Raw genomic sequence first — 19,506 nt, forward strand, 5'->3', positions numbered from 1 at the left:
CTCCACAGCCACATTTGATTTTGGTTACTGGTATAGGTATCCATTGGCCCTTTCCTTTTACTGCCTGGGGTTTTTGATGTTTTGCCCGTTTTATTTGGTTCCCCCATGTCGGCGCAGGACGGCGTGCCTATCTCGCCTGTATTTCTGTTGGTGTTTAAGGAGATGGTTCTGCAGATGTTCACCCTTCAACCTGTGTCTTGAATGGCGTGCAATGGCCGGGGATACCAATAAGCCTGTGATCCAAACCAATCCCTGGATCTCCAGAGCGCATCAGCTATGAGTGGATTGGGTCCTTCCACGTATGGAGCGCTGCAGTTGTGTTATCACATATCCCCACCACTCCCTCTAGGTATCAATGGCTGTGCCTGCGTGTCTGCAGACGCTGAAGAGGAGGTAGCGCAGCACACGTCAGGCGCTGTTGTATTCTCCTTGCAGTTCGCAAGCAGAGGCGAGTTTCTGCTTCTATTTCAAGTATGCACTTGAGGCCAGCCAAAACATGCACACGCACCACGGGGATCAGGGCTCCACAGCGCAGTTAGTTTCAGGGTTAATAATATGCCCAGGGTTAGGATATTGTATTGGCCGTAGTTTAGCAATGCGAGGCGGATCGCGGGGACCTGGGTGTTGGCGTTTCTTCAGCTATGATTCCGCGCTGACCAGCACACAGCTTTATTAATTGTAATCCTCGCGCGTGTCGGTACAAGTCGCCCACCGCAGCCGCCAGGAAGCAGGGGCGCTTCGGGAGCGGTATGGACAGGAGTTATACGGCTGGGCAGCACCCGTATAACATCACCCCCAGGACCCACAGTGTCTTACTTGGTGCTCCGCGCCCACGCCTCTCTGCCGTCAGCGAGCCGAAGCGCCTGCCGGGCCAGCCAGGGAAACCGCTGGCCCGTAGCAGAGCGCAGCGTCGGAGGAGGCCAACGGGCAATCCCTGCAGTACTCGGTTGGGGGGCCCGATCAGCACTGGTACCCCAGGCAGGAACCAGGCACCGGCTCCCACAGCGCGTCAAGGATGGGAGCCGAATGACTGGGGCAGGCGCGAACCACCACCACAAGCTCCTTCCTCCTGTGGCCCGGAGCCCATCCGCATCCACGGCAGTCGGGTGAATCCGCCTGGTTCCACGCGTTGGGCCATCGCAGTGTCGCGTGCCGGCAGGTCTGTATTCGAGCATATCTCGGCGACCCTGGGTAGCAGCAAGGCAGAATCTGCTCAGAGTGTGGCCGGATTTCTGGGCAGTCGATAGTGCAGTCTTCCAACTTCCCAAACAGCCTCGGAACGGATGGATTAGCATAGGATGTTACGGTGGAGCGGGAACTCTGAAATCAAGCGGCCATTTTCCTTGTGTGCAACAGCGCCCCGCCAACTTATACATATATTTTTTCTGGGAGAGATTTGGATTGGAGTCAGTGGGAGTTAAGGGGAACTGTTGTACAATAGTCCATGGAAGCTGGGGGAGGGGGGTTAGGTTGGTCTTCAATAGGTAAATGGGGATACCATGTCTCGCCTGTGGGCACCCCAATCCACAAGGACCCTCCACCCAGGGAGTCCTCCCTCACTTCTCCACCCCCAACAGCGATTACCTTTCCCTGGCCACCTGAGCAGAGGATTCAGGGGAGTAGGAGTGAGGATACCGTCAGGATTCTCTCATCAGCCACACACTTCCCTTCCCCACCAGTCAGAGTGGCTGGAGCTTATCAAAGAAGTTTGGGTTGGAGAACTGATCAAACGTATAATCTAATTTGACCCATTAGTTTGGTGGTTTGAGGATACTGTTCATCTGTACAAGGGCTGGCTATTTGATCATCAACACCTTGCAGTTTTTAGCTTCTCACACCAATTAAAATAAAATTGCACAAAAACGAGCACATTCAATTGGTTGAACTGAAATTAGGATATTTGGAGTACACCGGAGAGGACTAAAGTCTCTCACCTGAATGACAGCACTGAACCAGCAGGTATTGCCCACATTTTTCAATCCAACAGGACAGTTGTCTTGTCTTTTCCTATCATGAGGGTTTGGCGAATCGCTCCAGACTTCTGGATGTGTCCTTTTGGAACTTGCTTTGCTTTCTGCAATGCTGGCTTCAAGGACTCTTTGAACAGAAAAGAGTAATGATTATCAACAGTAGGCAATAAAAGAGGTCTTTCAAATTATGCATGACAATTCAAAACACTGGCAAAATGCAAGGAGTTCAAAATCACAAATACCCAAATTATGAATGTAATGTTTGTGGTTAAGATATCAATAGCTTTGACGCTAAAATCTGTAAAAGCGTGTTACAGCACACTATGGATGCATCTTGAATTCAAGCTTACATATGCCGTTTTCTGCAACAAATAATGGCTTGATAACGGTGGGATGCCTATGCTCACTCACAGCAGCTGCTTAGCAGCAACATAAAAATAAATTTTAACGACCAATATCATGAAGCGAAAACAAGTATTAAAGCGGAGCATGCAGATGTATGCAGACATGAGCATCCATTTCACTATCGGGCATGATACAGTAACTTTTGAATTGGGTTTCTTTGTAAGTTTCTTGCAGAGATAATTGAAGACAGCACAACATTTTGAAATGCAACATTTTGAAATTGGCAGCATTGAAAGACTTGTATTAATACTACTAGCGTGAAAAAAAAAGAAAAGCATTCAAGACATGTTTTAAAGCCATAAACCATGGGTTAATTCACTGGGACTCTTAAAAGAGCAAAAGTACATCAAACTTAAGAATTGGAATGGAAATTGCTCATTACATACATTTCCGTCATCAATAAACAAGTTACTCTCTTACCTGGTAACTTTCTTTCGATGGGATGGTCCGACGACGTATTCCATATCTACGACAGTAATCACCACAGCTGTGCTGCTTCGGAAAATCGTTCGGCGTCTGCGTCCTCGTCGATGACATCGATACGCCGTCCTCGAGGACCTCCTCCGACGGTACCAGATGTTATAAGTAGGACGCACGACACCCCAGTTGTAGTTTTTCCCCAGAACGTGTGGCACCAATCTGATGTTACGAATAGGAACACCCCTCTGCAGGGCAGTAGAGGCAGCCATACCCCTAGTCGAATGGGCCCGTAAGCCTACCGGAGGGTCCTTACCCGCCAAGCGGTAACATTCAGATATTGCCAACATAATCCATCGAGACAGTCTGCTTAGAAACAGCTTGTCCCAAACACCTTCCAGCGTATCCTATAAAAAGCTCATTGTCCACTCTTATCCGGGATATGAGTGAAATGTAGAAACTTAAAGCTTGCCTAGGATCTAACCTATGGAGCCTCTCCTCGTCCTTACCAGGATGCGGAGGAGGATAAAATGCCGGAAGAATAACCTTCTGGCCTAAATGAAATTCCGACACCACCTTCGGAAGAAAGGAAGGACTAACTCTAAGGCCAACCCTGTCCATATGAAACATAGTGAAGGGTGGCTTAACTGAAAGTGCCTGTAACTCACTCTGCGAGCGGAAGTGACCGCAACTAAAAATACAGTTTTAAGAGTTAACAGTCTCAAAGGGCAAGAATGTAAAGGCTCAAACGGAGCACCCATTAGAAACTTGAGAACAAGGTTCAAATCCCAACCGGGCACCTGGAAAGGTGACGGAGGGAACACATTAGTGAGCCCTTTTAGAAACTGAGAAATTAAAAGGGATTTTAATATAAGAACACTCCTCAGACGAGCGCTTAAATATGGACAGCGCCGCCATGTAACCTTTAACGGTACCCACTTCCAAGCCCCTGTGGGCTAAAGAAAGCAAAAAAGACAGAACCACAGGAATGTCACATGAAAAAGTATCCACATTCTTAACCCTGCACCAGTCGCAGAACTTTCTCCAACCGCAACAGTACAGGGACTTTGTCGCCGGCCGTCTGGCCGAAAGCAACACCTCCATCACGTCTTCAGGGAGGTACCAATCCTTATACCTCAACCTTTCAGAAGCCAAGCGTGAAGGTTGAGGGATCTGACCTCTGGATGGAGAACCTGACCCCCCCCCCCTCCCGTGAGAGCAGATCATCTCGGTAGGGAAGACGACGTGGAGGGCAGATGGACAAGTCGAGAAGGTCCTGGTACCACGTCCTCCTGGCCCATGCCGGAGCAATGAGGATCATGCGGGAACCGAACCTCCGTAACCTCCGCAGCACTTGCGGGTTGACGGAGACTGGAGGAAAACGCGTACAGCAGTGGGAATGACCACTCCACTACGAACGCGTCTACTAAGGCTCCTCTTGGAGGAAATTCCCGCGAGCAGAACCTTTCGCACTTCCGGTTGACACTGAAGGCAAAGAGATCCACTTGAGGGGTCCCCAAAAGGGCAAAGATCTCCAGGAGAATCTCCTGAGCCAACTCCCACTCGTGATAGATCGCGCTCTGCCTGCTCAGAGCGTCCGCCGTCTCGTTTTCGTCTCCGGCCAGATGAACTGCCGAGATCGAAATTTCCTGCTGGATTGCTCAGAACCAGAGCTGAGCTACATCGCCTCCCTGCACAGAGGAAGTGACCCTGCACCCCCCACCCCTTTTTGTTGAGGTAGTGCATGGCCACTGTGTTGTCCATCAGAATCAGGACATTTTACTCGCACAGTCGGCAGAAAAGCCTTCAGGGCAAGCCTGACGGCCCTCAGCTCCAACAGATTGATATGGAGTCTGGACTCCGACGGAGACCAACGACCTCTGACTGTCAGGTCGTTGACATGAGCTCCCCATCCTGCGAGGGACGCGTCTGTCACGATCGTCACCTCTGACCAGGGCAGCCAAAACAGAGCCCCCTTCATCAGATTGCTTTCGACGGCCCACAACAGAAGGTCCTCGGCGACCGAGGGCGGCACCTGAATGGGGTCCGACATCCTGCTGGAGGACTGAGGCCACTGGAGCTTGAGTGCCCATTGCAAATATCTCATCCGCAACCTGGCCTCTGGCACCAGAAGAATGCAGGATGCCATGAGGCCGAGCAATCTCAAGAACTCGAACGCAGGGAGACTGTGGGCATGTTGGAACTTTTGTACCATCTGCTGAATGTGATGAGCCCTCACCTGAGGAGGAAAACACTGCCCCAGGGACGTGTCGAGCACTGCTCCGATGTACTGGATCCTCTGAGTTGGCGTCAAGTGGGACTTCTTTAGGTTGAGGGAGAAGCCGAGCTTGTGGAGGGAGTGGCAGGTGACGGACAGATGATCCAGGACTTGCTCCGGAGAGTGCATCCTGATCAACCAATCGTCCAGGTAGGGGTAGACGTGAATCCCCCCTTTCCTGAGATGCGCTGCCAACACTACCATGAGCTTGGTGAAGACCCTCGGGCGGAGGTCAATCCGAACGCCACCACCCGAAACTGAAAGTGCGAGTCGCCAACCGCGAACCTCAGGTAATTCTTGTGCTTTGGATGGATCGGCTCATGAAAATAAGCGTCCTTGAGGTTGAGCGACACCAACCAGTCCTGAAGTTGGAGGGCCTGGAGGACTTGAGAGTAACCATCTTGAACTTGTCCTTCCTGAGGAGTTTGTTCAAACCGCGCAAGTCCATGATGGGTCTCAATCCCCCCCCATCTTTCTTCGAAATCAAAAAATAAGGGGAATACCATCCCTTCTCCCTCTCTGCTACAGGCACCAGTTCTATGGCGCCTTTCTCCAGCAGGGATTGAGATTCCTGCGCAAGGAGCGGATCCAGACTCTTCAAAGAGAGGTTCCCTGGTGGATTGTCGTGAGGCCTCTGCCAGAAAGGAAGACCGTAGCCGTGGGCTATGATCTCCAGAACCCACATATCTGAAGTAATGGCCCGCCATTCTACCAGATGCTGTGCCAGCCTTCCCCCAACCGGCGAACCGTGGGACATGGCCTCATGACTGAGCAGAAGCGGCTGCAGCGTTGCCTGAGGGCAAAGAGGCAACTGCCCAAGCGGCTTTGGCACCTCGAGTACCTTGTTTTCCACCTCTGGCACTCCTACAGTGGCCCCTTTGACTAGCAGCTCCTCTTGCTTTACTAAAGGATGAGTAATAACAAAAAGGAACCTCCCCTCCATTGCTGTCCCCTAGGACGAAAAGGCGGAGGTTGGTGAACTGCAGCGCTCAATGACTTCGCTGCAGCTTTTGCTGCCAAAAATATGTACACCATCAAAGGGCACATCAGGAGCAAACCCCGACTTCCGCAACCACGCAAGCCTGCGTATTACGGTGCTCGCCGCCATGGACCGGCTGACGCAATCTGCCATGTCCAGACCCGACTGAACGGCTTCACACATGCCATCCTGTATCATAGCAAGAAAACCATCCCGTTCGTCCCCTTCGGGAATATGTTCAGCCGCTAAGGAAACAGTTCAACAGAGTCTGCGTGAAACGTGACAAGGCACATATGGATTTGGCTGCCTGAAGAGCCATACCCCCTGAAGCAAACACTTTCTTCGCCCAACCATCTAAACGCTTGTCATCCCTATCAGGCGGGATGGTAGGATACAACGCCTGCTTTGCTGGGGCCGTAGCCGCCTGCACCACCAAACTCTCCGGAGTGGGGTGCATGGTCAAGTAGCAGGGGTCGATACTGGCTGGGCAGTATTTTCACGGCAAAGACTTGCCCACTGCCAGGAGACTCTCCGGAGCAGTCCAAGCCGCTGCCACCCTCCTTTGTAGAGCCATATGGAACGGCAGTACCGGGTCAGTTGGTGGACCTTGGTCGAGGATATCCGTCAGGTCATCCTGCAGAAAATCCCCTGGTGGAGCAGACCACCCCAAGTACTCGGTGACCCTCGACATAAGGCGCCGGTACGAGGACTCGGCATGGGTGCCAGGCTCAGGCCTACAGAACTCCACGTCCAGAGAGGTGCCGAGACCACTGGCGTCGTGCAGCGACTGACGCAGGTCCTCAATCTAGCTATGTCCCGAGATAATCTCATCTGGTACCGTATCAGGAACAATCCCATCCTCAGAACCCTCATCCACCTCAGAAATATAATCCAGATGGTGGAAAGTGGGGCGCACAGAATGGGGGACAAAGACATGTTTGGCCTTGGCCAGAGCGTTTCTAGGGGGTTCCACCGTGCCACGGGGTACCTCCGACAAGACAGCCTTGAAAGGCGTCGAGGGAATCAGCGTCGACGTTGAGCACGGCGCCGACAGCATCGACGGCTTCGACACATGCCTCAAGGGTGAAGCCCCGAGCGTGTCCTTCAACAGCCTGGGCGCCGGTGGCGTCAACGACTTCTTCGGAGGCGAAGCCTCGAGAGAGTCCCTCGACAACCTCAGCGCCACAGGCGTCGGCGTCTTCTTCGAAGACTTCACAAGTGCACACGGTCTCGAGCGCGTCGAGGACCGGGACCTGGAACGGGCATGACTAGAACGATTCCCCTTGTCCGAGCGGGACCCCCGAATTGTGCCGACCACCCGAGCCCGAAGGCGTGCGAGCGGTGTCTCTAGTATGGTCACACCCGACCCCACTCGGAAGCGCAGACGGACCTGTGCCCTGTGATTCAAGAATCGGCAACATTTTCTTACCGAAGGAAGCCCATTCCTCCGGAGTCGCATGCTTGGTGGGATAAGCAACCCTCCGACAGGCGGAGTCCTCGGACGAGGACGGCGAAGGCGACCGATGATGGCGCTTCCAGGAGTGCCTCGAAGAGGCAGAAGAGTGGCGGGACGCACTCCGGGACCGAGACCCCTGAGACCTACGACGACAATGCAGAGAGTCGCCCCTCCAATTGTCTGTCGAAAGCCCAGTGGACCTTGACTTCCGGGGCTTGGACACCTTACCGACCGACAGCTTCTTTTTACGCTCCAGCAAGGCCTTGGACATAAGCGGCTGGCAGTCGACACAATCATCCATGTCATGGGCCTCCCCGAGGCACCAGAGGCAGGCATCGTGCGAGTCCGTCACCGACATCTTGGACCCGCAGTCCCCACACGTCTTGAAGCCTGGACGCGGGGTGGAAGAAGAGGAAGACATCCCGATAACTTTCACAATGAACATGTTAGAAGAACCGAAAGAACAGAAACTCCAAAGAGACGAGGCGCGCCGAGATCTCTGAAGCGAAAACGTTCGCGGAAAAAACGGAACTGAGGCTACGGGCGTCGTGCGTCCTACTTAGAACATCTGGTGACGTCGGAGGAGGTCCTCGAGGACGGTGTATCGACGTCATCGAAGCAGGACGCAGAAAGATTTTCCGAAGCAGCACAGCTGTGGTGATTACTGTCATAGATATGGAATACGTCAGAGGACCCAATCCCCTCGAATTACACTTACTCCATTAGACATAAAAAGTTAAAAAACCACTAGTGGCTTTTCATTTAAAGCTCATCTTCAGTTTTACATGTTCGATACACACATCAAACGGATTAGCCATTTAAAGCTTGCCATCTTTCAAGTAGAAAGAAAACAAATGTATTTCCTGTTCGACCATAAAACAATAGAATTTGCTCAGCGTTGTACAGCTAACTTCTAGACAGCAACCCATACCACAAATGGTTGTAAATTGGAATGCACTATATAAAAAAGCATTCTTGAAGAATAAGTCAACCTAATATTTGCAGCAACCATAATTGAACATGCACTTGATATCAAATCCATCCCATCAAGAGTTCCCTCCTACGATGGCAAACGTGTATAGGAAATGATGCCCCCATTAAGAGGACATTTTAACCTGCGTCTTTATGTTGTTAGATGACCGACTTTTAAATTACATAATGAAGGACCTAGTGCTACGGATCATAGATACAGCAGACCACAATATAAAGAAAAGAGAAAAGAATTCAATTGACTCACTTTCTCAAAAAAATAGTAAAGAAATTAATATTCACATAAAAGACCTGGTACCAGTTAAAAATACAGGCAAGTCACAAAGTGCTTCCTATAGTCAGTAATTACTAAAACAATACAGAATACAATGAGTTAATGTAAAACATAACAGAAACAATACTGCACACAACAATAATTCATCTATAGCAGCAAACCTATTAAATAGCTTTGATAAAGTGCTGGAGTAATAACTCAAGTCTAAAACATTAGCCTTAGAACTAAGGCTAATCTTAACTCCTTTGAAGAACTCATTAGATATTATAGGAACTTCAAGGGATTGTGTTCTCTGATCTTATTTCATTAACACTCATTTGGATTGAGTGAACACAATACTTATGATTATGTGGTGTCCTGTATCATGAAAAAAAAAACATATAAACAGCTCTAATTAGATGCTTTTATAGATGTCAAGTGTATTACATTATAAACATTTGATGGCCTTAATTTAATACAGTGTCAAGCTTTACTTAAGTTCTTAACTATTATTTCATTTGTATATAGGTCTTCTGGAGACGTTCAATTTCTCAAATATCACTCTTCATATGGAAACAAACATTGAACCCATTGGTCACTATTGGTCATTCCACCAATTTAATAAAAATGTCTCTTTTACTAGTGTCCAGCATGTTTACTTACTAGTGTTGTCTTTCTTTAGTTCTAGGACTTCAGTTTCTGGTTGTTTCACTGTTCAAAGCCTTTTATTAGTTGCTTTTGAATGATAGAGATTATGAATACTTGTAATGACATCATATTTCCTAATCAATCCGTATAGAGAACTTATTGACTGAAACAGATGATTTTTAAATGTACAAATGCTGTTCAGTGCAAAACAAATGCTTGCTTGTATTTCATCAGCAGAATTGAGCCGTTGTTTGGGCTTCTGATTGGCCTTAATCCAGTGTTGTATTCGAATTGGTCGAAAAAACGGCCATCGTTAATTAGGGAATGCTATTGTGTGTTTTCATTATTTATTCAATGCAGGCTCAGATGAAAGCCTCGAGCTCTAGCTCTGTAAAAATATGGAACATGAAAAGGTGTTACACACTGCTTCAATATCCATGGGTTGACTAGTTAGTTCAGTAATAAGTTATAATACTGTTGTCATCTACTGCCTTGTTGCTTACCTTTTTATGCAGCATTTATTATCACAGGGATCCCTCCAGTGCTCGGATTTCGGTCTAGCCGTCCTGCTGCCAACGCGCGAATGCAAATTGATGCATAAATTAGCACGTTTGGTGTGCTGCGCTTACTCTGAACAGAGTTATTATTACAGCGTTTCGCTTGGCAGTCAACTAACTTAAAGAGGTGGCATATTATCGAAGCAAATGCATTTTTCACTTATTGTTCATTAAATTGCCTTGTTACTATTACGATAGAGGATTATTTTAAGGGAACGTATCCAACTTTTAATTGCATCCCATTTGTGCTGTCTCTTTGTATATTCATTTAAATCTCAAAGGCATACTGGCTTTTTAGTACTCAGTTGCTTGTTCAAAATAGTTTATTTGTATGCAGTAGAGCAGTTTATAATAATTCATACATTAATCCATAATTCAATAATTTCTCTCAACTAGAGCGTTACTGAAAATCGATGGCTGCTTGCTCTAAAGCTCAATTTGCTTGTGTGCCACCATCTTGGAGATGCGCCTACATCTCAGTAGAAGGCTAATGTGATTACTGCATTGGGATAATGCGCAAGTTCATATTTAATCCTCACTATGCCGAGTTGACGAGATTCTTATCTCCATTACAATTGCAATGAATGTTAAGTTATATTATGCTTACCCTTATCTTAAATCTCACTCCAGTGTGACATCCCCTTGAGCTGTTCTAGATGATCATATACTTTATAAACTAAGTGCAGGTATATAATGTATTAAGTATATTGATAATAAATACACGAGTTACCCAATTGCTTCTTGTAGATATATGTTCTAGAGGTCATTTATTCCAAAATAGATTAATGAAGTATTCATATTGTGCCAATCAATATTTTCATTCAATCCTGTTAAATATATATAAGGTGCATCTCTTCCTTTGTTATCTTATTTTTGTTTAGATTCTTGTCATAACTTAGATCAATATATTTGTAAGCACAGACCATCTTAATTCCTCACAATTATGTTCTGCCATAAAAAAAATGTACGACCATGAGTGCAGTTAGTACTTTATTTCTAATGCAACTTTTATGCTTGCATATGCAGGTTTTGATTTTTCGTTCTGCCTTACCTATGTAAGTTTTCTTACAGGGGCACCAAATGACAAACAACCCATGTGGTGTTGCAATTTGTGAGGCTTCTCTGTTGCCAAGTTTTATTGAAACCAATATCTAGCGCTATTGTCCTTTCCGTTTGTGCGCAGCATCAGCACCCTCCACATGCACTATGTCCAATTGGTTTGCTCATCCCCCATTGCTCCGTTAGGGTGATTTGTTTTATTTTTTGCATATGTAGGTCGTTCCGTGTTATTTCTTTCAGATTGTTGGTTCTTTTATATGCACATCTAGGGTTAGAGGTGCTAACAAACACAAAGCCATTGCTATTTTCTTTCTTATTACGATATTCCATCAGAGCATCTCAGTTGTTGTTCGATGGTCTTAAAAGCCTTCTTCATAATTTTCTTTGGGTATCCCCTTTCTGTCAAGTTTAAACTTAAAGTCTGTGCTTCCTTTTCAAATTCAGCTTTGTTTGTGCTATTACCTTTCAAACGTAGGAACTGACCAAATGGTAGGCTTTCTCGGGTGTGCTTAGGATAAAAGCTATTGTAGGTTAGGAGGGAATTTTTATCAGTCACTTTGTGGAAAGGTTTTATTTTCAATAACTTCTCTGTATTGTCCACAAAGAAAGTAATATCTAAAAAAGTATTTTGCCACTACTGCTGTGGGGTGCATTTAAAGGCCCTAAACAGAAGTCCCTTTCACCTGAACAGCAGCATTTAAACACTGCAACCAAAAACAGCCCGGCTTTGCCTTCCCTGTCACATGAATGGCAAGAAGTTATACACTGCAACCAATAATGGCCTGGCTTTGTCCCTTTCGCATGAACAGCAGCCCTTTAAACACTGCAAACAAAAAACGGCCTGAGTTTTCCTTTTGTGCGTACGTAAAATTAAAGAACCATGTGGAAAGGGGCCTACCCATCATCATTTATGGACATGCAGCAGTGTAATGCACCCAGAAGAAGGAATCAAAGAATTCTGCGACTTTCAAGACAGTATTTTTAAACATTAAACGAAAAAACAGCCTGCACTTTTATTTGCAAATAAAAATGGCTTTAAAAAGCCACAATGGAAAAGGATGCCACTGCTCACAGAAAAAAGTCAGGGAAACATGATGTGGGGGTTGACCAAAGCAAACGTATATTAGGTTTCACCCACAACACTCCTGTAACCTATGAAGAGACACTACTTCAGGAAAAACCGGTGTTGGCTGAGACAGGGACTTCACAGTGACAAGCTTCATTTCCAGCTGGATATCACACCTCTCCTCTAAACAACCGTGCAATACAATGTGATACTGTTGAGGGCGTCATAATGCCCTGTTCTGCAGACATGATGGCAGGAATGCAGGGATTTCAAAGAAGGCAATCCTTAGCTAAAGCATGATGAAAAGGTGTGAATTCTTGTTGCACCCACTCTAAAGAGCAAACTGTCCATTCCAAAGAGACTCAAAAACCCTGTGCTCACAGGCTGACCCATATGCTGAACAAGACACTCCCAATTGACATTAAAAGACTATTTTGTTTTAGGGATTTGGGGCAGCCATCAGACTAAGGATTTATTTCCATTTTATGCTATTTTTCATGTAATTTCCAAGCGGTTTTATGGATATAAATTGCATTTAGCTGGGACTTTGGGAACTGTAATGGCCAGTAGATTAGGTTTCTGGCTGATCTGAACATGTGACAATTATGAGATTTGATGAAAAGGTGGAAATTGAAATTAGGAATATGCTTGATGATTTACATTTCATAACTGTTGTACATTTTATGGAAATGACAAAAATGTGCCACATGGCCATGCTACATCATACGGATTTGTTGATTGCTTTATCTAATTCCACATGACCAACTCAAACAGAATATATGTTGCATAGATAGTTTTTGCCAAAAAGCTGAGCCGAGAACAAAGCAGGGTAATAAAGGGGAAAGACAGATGGTGCTCCAAAATCCCCGATCCCGAGAGAGAGAGAAAGAAACTGTCCAATCCTGGCGGCAGGGATAATTACAGGGTACTCGCCCTTGATTGTAAAATGAGTGATGTCCTTTCTGCTATATAAGGGGGACTGACTGGACTAAGGACTAAGGACAAAAATAAAACGGGGAGACAGGAGAAGGTTGACGGAGAGACGGCTGCTGAACCTTACCATCCTAGAGAGTGAAGTGACCACATCTCTTGCCCTATTTGTCCAGAGTGTCCTGAGATCCAGCTGGCTTTCCTGAATCCTAAACCAAGGCTTGCTATGTAAGTAGCATATAATCCTAAATTGCATAAACCCTTCATTTTTGTAGCAGTGCATCCAATATCCGATTGAAAACCCAAAATTGCAGTGTAATTTAGTAATCTCCCCACTGAAGAATCTCTTGTTTGCCTGTGTACGTTAGCATATCGCCTTTGAAAAACCTCTCAGTTGTCTGAATAAATCCTTAGTATTTTTTAATTAAATCAATTAATAGCCCCATTGAAATTCACGGTTCAAGATTGTTGCAATTTGAAATCAACCATCTTGTTCTTGGTGTTTTTATTTAATTGTTATAGTCATTAAAGTATTGCCTCAAAAGAATGATTCTCCCTGTAACTAAAAACCAGATGTGTCTGTGTATTGTGTGCATTACCAAACACATTCATATTTGCTTCAGTTCTATTAAACCCAAAACCGTTGTTCCCATTGTGAGCAATCCCTTTTGCCTAGAAGTGTACCTGTTCTGATCCTCTGTCCTCGTCACTGAAAACCGATTTTCCTATTGTAAGCTAAACCCCTTCCCTGAGCTGCCGGTCATTTTAAGCCTTAGTATAAACATTTCCATTTGTCACTGTTTTCCCTTTGCATTTGCTTTCTCCCAAAAAACGATTTTCCTACTTCATGTCTATTTTGCCCTGGTATACTGATTAATATTCTCTAAAACTTTGCCTACACTGTTTTCCCTTTGCATTTGCTTTCTCCCAAAAAACGATTTTCCTACTTCATGTCTATTTTGCCCTGGTATACTGATTAATATTCTCTAAAACTTTGCCTATCTAATAAGTGTAAGTAATACACATTTTCTTTTATTCTGTCACCTAGCAGTTGTGAGAATTAATCAAAACACCATTCTTCCATTTTGCTCCAAAACAGGTTTTTCCTTTCTTTGCTGGCTTCACATCTTGTGGTGGTGGGCTTTACCCCAAATCCGATTTTCCCCCTATATTCCTACTCCTTGCCACTGCCTTCCATTCAAAGGAATTAAGTTTAACTGATGTTTGGGGGTGGGGGAAGGATATTACAGGAGGGAGTGCTTAACGGTTGGTGCTATCACTTTGTGTGGAATTGTTATTTTCCTGTTTTGTCATTAAAACAAAAGCAAGTGTAACAGTATTTCAACCTGATTGGATTTTCCCGTTTGTCACTATAACAAAAGAAAGTCTAACAGCCCATTTCCATTTGGTCGCTCTAGACAGGATATTGCATTTGTGTTGTCACAATTTTGGTGGCCGTTGTATTTTTATTATCCTCATTTACATTGAATAATAAATTAATAAAACATTTTATTAATACACACCGGCCTAGTCCATTGTGACACAGCGTGTTTGTGGAGGTTGGGTGCGAGACGGGTTGGAGGCCTACTCAGAAGAATCTGCAGTATATAACAAATAAAAAGTTTTATTGTGCGCCACATTAATTGTAGGGGAAGGAGTTCCCTGGCTGCAGTATGCCGTCTAATACCCTGTAACACTGCAGGTATTTGTGAACTTCAGATAGGGATTCCGTTTGCTTAACCATTCGAATAATAAATCAAAACTAGCAACATCTCTGTGCCATATCCCCAGATCGTCGATGTAGCATTTCCAGAATTTTAATCTGTTTTTAAATGTATTTTCATCTGCCAAGATCTTACTTTTCTAAACTTTCCACGTATAAGTTGACCAGCGCAAGGGCAACCACTGAGCCCATTGCGGTACCGCAAATTCTTTGAAAAAATATATTGAACATGAAAAAGAATTCTGTCAATTACATCTCGGCACACCTGAATATGAACAAGTTTGGAGTGATACTTCCTTCTTTTCTACTGAGTAGCAACTCTTCTACCATGCTCAAAGTGGCTTCTTGCGGAATAATAGTGTATCGAGATATTATATCCCAGCCAGTTATATTTGGATGTCAATTAAATGTACATTAGTTGTGTCCTGTATGTATGATGGCACTTCAGTTACATATACTTTGAAAGTAATCTGTAAATTTAGCTAAAGGTTCTAGTATTGAATCTGTGCCTGAGACTATAAGACGTCCAGGTGGTCTGTCTAATGTTTTGTGAACCTTGGGAAGGGTGTAGAATTTTGGTATGCTCATATTGGAAGTGATAAAAAAATTCAGCTTCCTTTTTTGCCACTGTGTCACACGCCTTTTCTAATTTCGTTATTAGAAGTTGTCTTTCGGTTGGATCGGTTTTATTTTTTTTATAGAAAGAGTCACTTAGCTGACGGTTACATTCTGTTATGTAGGCTTCCCTGTACTGAAGTACAATAGATCCTACTTTGTTGGCTCTTCTTAGAATTGTCGGTCTGTTAGATTTTAATGATTGAACTGCTTTTCGTTCTCTATTAGACAAATTTTGATAGATCTATCATTCTTGCTTCTAACTTCTAAGGCTTCGATTTCTGCGAAGATTCTTTTTTTTCAAAAACTATGGATTCTAGATTAAAACTAATCATGGGTGGGCAAAAGGAAGATTGTTTGTGAAAACCATTAGTGTTTTCTGGGATATTGTGTAGATTATCCATAATGTATTATTTAAGGTGTATTTTTCTTAACAACCGTTGTATTTCTATCCTGGTGGTAAAGCTACCATATTGCGTGGTGGGTACAAAACGAAATCCTTTTTCCAGCGCTGTGATCTCATCGGGTGTTTGTGAATAAGAGGACAGATTTATTACTAGGCTGTCCAGCTTCTCATTTGGCGACGCTTGTAATCCCATGCCATCTGGTCCCAGTCTAAAAAATTCAACGATGCTGGACCTCTGTCTCTTTGGTTTTGATTCCGTTGATAAGGCCTACACATCAGTTGAATCTGCCTCGGCCCCGTGAATGTCCTCTATTGGCACCATTTTGAGTAATGTCACTTACTGAACTTTCATCACTCGAGCTCAAAGAGCTATAGCAGGTGGCTAGCAGGGCTAGTTTTTCTGGAGCGGGGTGGATGACCCTGTCCCCCCTGCTGTGCCAGAAGATGTGCTGGGCTCGTCTGAAGGCAAATGGGAGGCCTCTCCGATAGGCTAAGCAGCTGCAAGAACCATGGCCTGGCTGGCCACCATGGAGCTATTAGAATGATGCTGAGGTGGCAATACTCCTTGATCTTGCATATCACCCTGTGTATCAGCAGTGTGGGCGGAAAGGCGTATGCAGTCATTCCATCCCACCGAACCGGGAATGCATCGCCCAGGGAGCCCGGGCCCTGACAGGAGGCCAACTGTTGGCACTAATTGTTGCCCCAGGAGGCAAAGAGATCGACCTGAGGGAGTCCCTATTTGTAGAAGATTTCCTGCAATACTAGGTCATTCAACTGCCACTCGTAGTTGTCAGTTCCCAGTATGCTGAGCCTGTCTGCCTCCAGGTTGGATTCCCCTGGCAGGTGGACGACCGTGAGGTAGATGTTCTCCAGGGCCCATTCGCACATGCTGTCAGTCTGCATAGTGGGGGGTAGGGGAGAGAGATCTGGTACCTCCCTGCTTGTTGACTTAGAACATGCTGGTCGAGTTGTCTGTCTGAATGAGGACGATGTTGCCCTCGATAACCAGAAGGAAGGCTCCGAGCACCAGCCAGATGGCCTTTAGTTCCAGCCAATTGATGTGGTAATCCTGCTGGGGAGAGAGGAGTCCATGATGATGGTGACCTGTGGGGTAGGTTGCCGGAATGGCTTGCCCGTCCGCAGGTTGCAGTCCCTGAACCACCATGTGAGGTCCGGGTGGAGCGACAGAGGAACGTTGATCATCTCTGCCAGATAGCCCTATTCCTGGTTTCAAGATGCTGCAAAATGTAGCTGTATCCTCCTCATCCTGAGTCTCGTGTGGGTGACGGCCAGGAGGACTGCTGCCATGAGACCCAGTAGGTGCTGATAACACCAGGCATAGGTCACTTCTGCTGAGGAAGTGCGCCGTGGCCCTCTTGATGGCCGCGATCTTGTCCTCTGAGGGAAAAACTTTCTCGGAGCATGTGTCCCAAATGAGACCCAAGAAGGTCAGTCTCTGCATAGGCTACAGCTGCAACTTCTTGAGGTGGATAGAAAAACCCAGCTCGTGCAGTGTGTTCATAAGAGCGTGGGAAGTGTGTTGCACCACCTCCGGAGATGTCACCCTGACGAGGTCAAGGTGCGGGTAGATGTGGTGGCCCTGTGACCGGTGGAGGGCCGCCACTGTATTCATCAGCCTGGTAAAGACCCTGGGGGCTGAGTTGAGGCCGAAAGGAAGCACCTTGTATTGGAAATGGTAGCCCATGATCCTGAATCATAGAAAAGAACGATGAGGCTGCCATATTGGGACGTGTAGGTACGGGTCCTTCAGATCCAGGGAGCACATCCAGTCTCCCTTGCACAATGTCTCCGCTATCAAAGCTAGAATAGCCATCTTGAATTTTTGTAGAGGTAGGGAGAGGTTGAGGGTGGAACGGTCCAGCACAACTCTCAGGCCCGCCTGGTTCTTTGTCTGAATGGCGAAAATCCTGGAGTAAAAGCCCAAGCCTCGCTGGGAGGCTAAGACTTCCTCCACTGCCTGGCTCTCGACGAGCGACCGTATCTTTGCCAAAAGAGTTGCTGTCCCAACCTGGGGGAGAGGAGGGGATGAGGCAGGAGAGGCTGGGATAGGGAGGCAGTACCCCATGGATTGTACCAAGAGGATCCAGGGGCCCACAAAATACTGGCACCAGAAATGTGCATGGAGAGCAAGCATGCCCTCCCACTGGCGACACTTGGACCCGGAGGGGCGTGTCATGCCTTCTCTCCCTCTGAGGCTGTTGCGGAGGAGGGGGACTGGGAAAAGCCTGAACCCGCCCCCCTTTTTGTTTGCGCCAATGTGGGTGGGCGAACGGTCAGGCTGCCTGGACCTCCACTCTTGGAACCCGGGGAACCCTCAGTATGTACGCCCCTTGTCCGAGCGCTGCTGTGACTGGGGGTACGTTTTGGGATTGGGCTTTGTAAGAATGGAGAAAGACTTGGCCGTTTGTGAGCGGTTTTTCTTTTTTTTCAAGCTCCTCGTCCATGGTGGAGTGGAAGAGATCACCCCCTTCGAACAGAAGGTCTAAGATACGTTCCTGGACATCCGGGTTGAATTTCGTAGCACAGAGCCAGGCCGTTCTCATGTCCATGGCAATGCAGATGACACAGCCAGAGGCGTCAATGTGGGCCACAGTGGACTCCATGATATCCTCCACCACCATCTTGGCGTCTGCCAATCCCGCCTTGAATCGTGATTGGCTCTGTGCTGGAAGCTCAGGGAGGAAATCTGCAATTTCCCGACAGAGCCTCTGGTTATTGGCTGCCAGCATGGCATCCATGTTGGCTTGACAAAGGTGCAAGGACGCGCTGGAATACAGCTTCTTCCCATACCCCTCCAAGATCTTCTCCTCCTTGCCTAACAGCGCCGCAGAAGAGGAGGCTAACTGTGGCTTGGAGTATAGTGATGCTGCAGCGAACACCGAGGAGTGTGGCTGAGGATGGGCAGAGAGCAAGAGTGTATCCCCCTCCAGCTGCCTGTACTTGGCATCCAGGGGTTTATTCAACGGATGGTAAAGTGAGGCTTGATCCAACCCTTCTTGGCCAAGGCAACTACGTCCTTCTGCATCGGTATCCCCGTTCTGGCAACGGGACTTAGCATGAGGACTTCTGCGAGGACCCCCTCTGCCGGTTGCTCGACCTCGGGTTGAGGAAGACCCAAGTACTCTGCCAACCCTGCAAGATGTTCGTGGAAGGCCCTGGCTGACGATGGTGTGTCGGGGACCTCCTCCTCATCTGTGTCCACCTGAGTGCCCGGTTGGTCCGGCACCGGAGGAGGGGGTTCTGGGAGCTTAGGGCTGGGGTGTGGAGACCGGAGCCGGAGGCTGCAGCGGAGCCTGGTACGGAACCACTTGCACAATCGGTTGGGGGACCAGAGCGGGCTGCTGAGGTTGAACAGGGGCCAGCGGCGCCTGTGCTGGGGCCTGCAGAGCCGAAACCATTGGCGGGAGCACTTACCTGATGGCGTCCCAGAGGATGACCCCCATCCGAGGAGATTTCATGAGCCCGAGGAACCTTTCAAAGAGACTGTCCTCACAGGCAGGAGTGGTGGTAGGCGATATTGACGAGGTAGCGGGCTGTTGGAGCCAGTGCGTACACTGCCCATATGGATGCAGCGGGAATCTGCCTTGTTTGAAGGAAATGTAGGCAGTAGGCCACATACCTAGTTGACAACAGTCCCTACATGGACACCCGTTCCTCCACCTGCTGCCTACCGTGGATCAGCGTCAGCCGAATGTCTGGCATGGCAGCCATTTTGTCAAGCTGCCCTCCA

General features: G+C 47.0%; 1 protein-coding gene across 2 annotated transcripts in view; it reads right to left on the bottom strand.

Moving 5' to 3' along the window:
* Positions 1 to 19,506, bottom strand: part of USP25 (ubiquitin specific peptidase 25) — a 1,331,637-nt gene that overhangs the window by 852,843 nt on the left and 459,288 nt on the right. For both annotated transcript variants that reach the window (XM_069636412.1, XM_069636413.1), the window contains exon 5: positions 1,935 to 2,097. In XM_069636412.1, the coding sequence (XP_069492513.1) occupies positions 1,935 to 2,097 (163 nt within the window). The remainder of the gene's footprint in view (positions 1 to 1,934; positions 2,098 to 19,506) is intronic.

Source organism: Ambystoma mexicanum, chromosome 7p, assembly GCF_040938575.1.
Source record: "Ambystoma mexicanum isolate Mex_15411 chromosome 7p, UKY_AmexF1_1, whole genome shotgun sequence".
Classification (NCBI taxonomy): Eukaryota; Metazoa; Chordata; class Amphibia; order Caudata; family Ambystomatidae; genus Ambystoma; species Ambystoma mexicanum.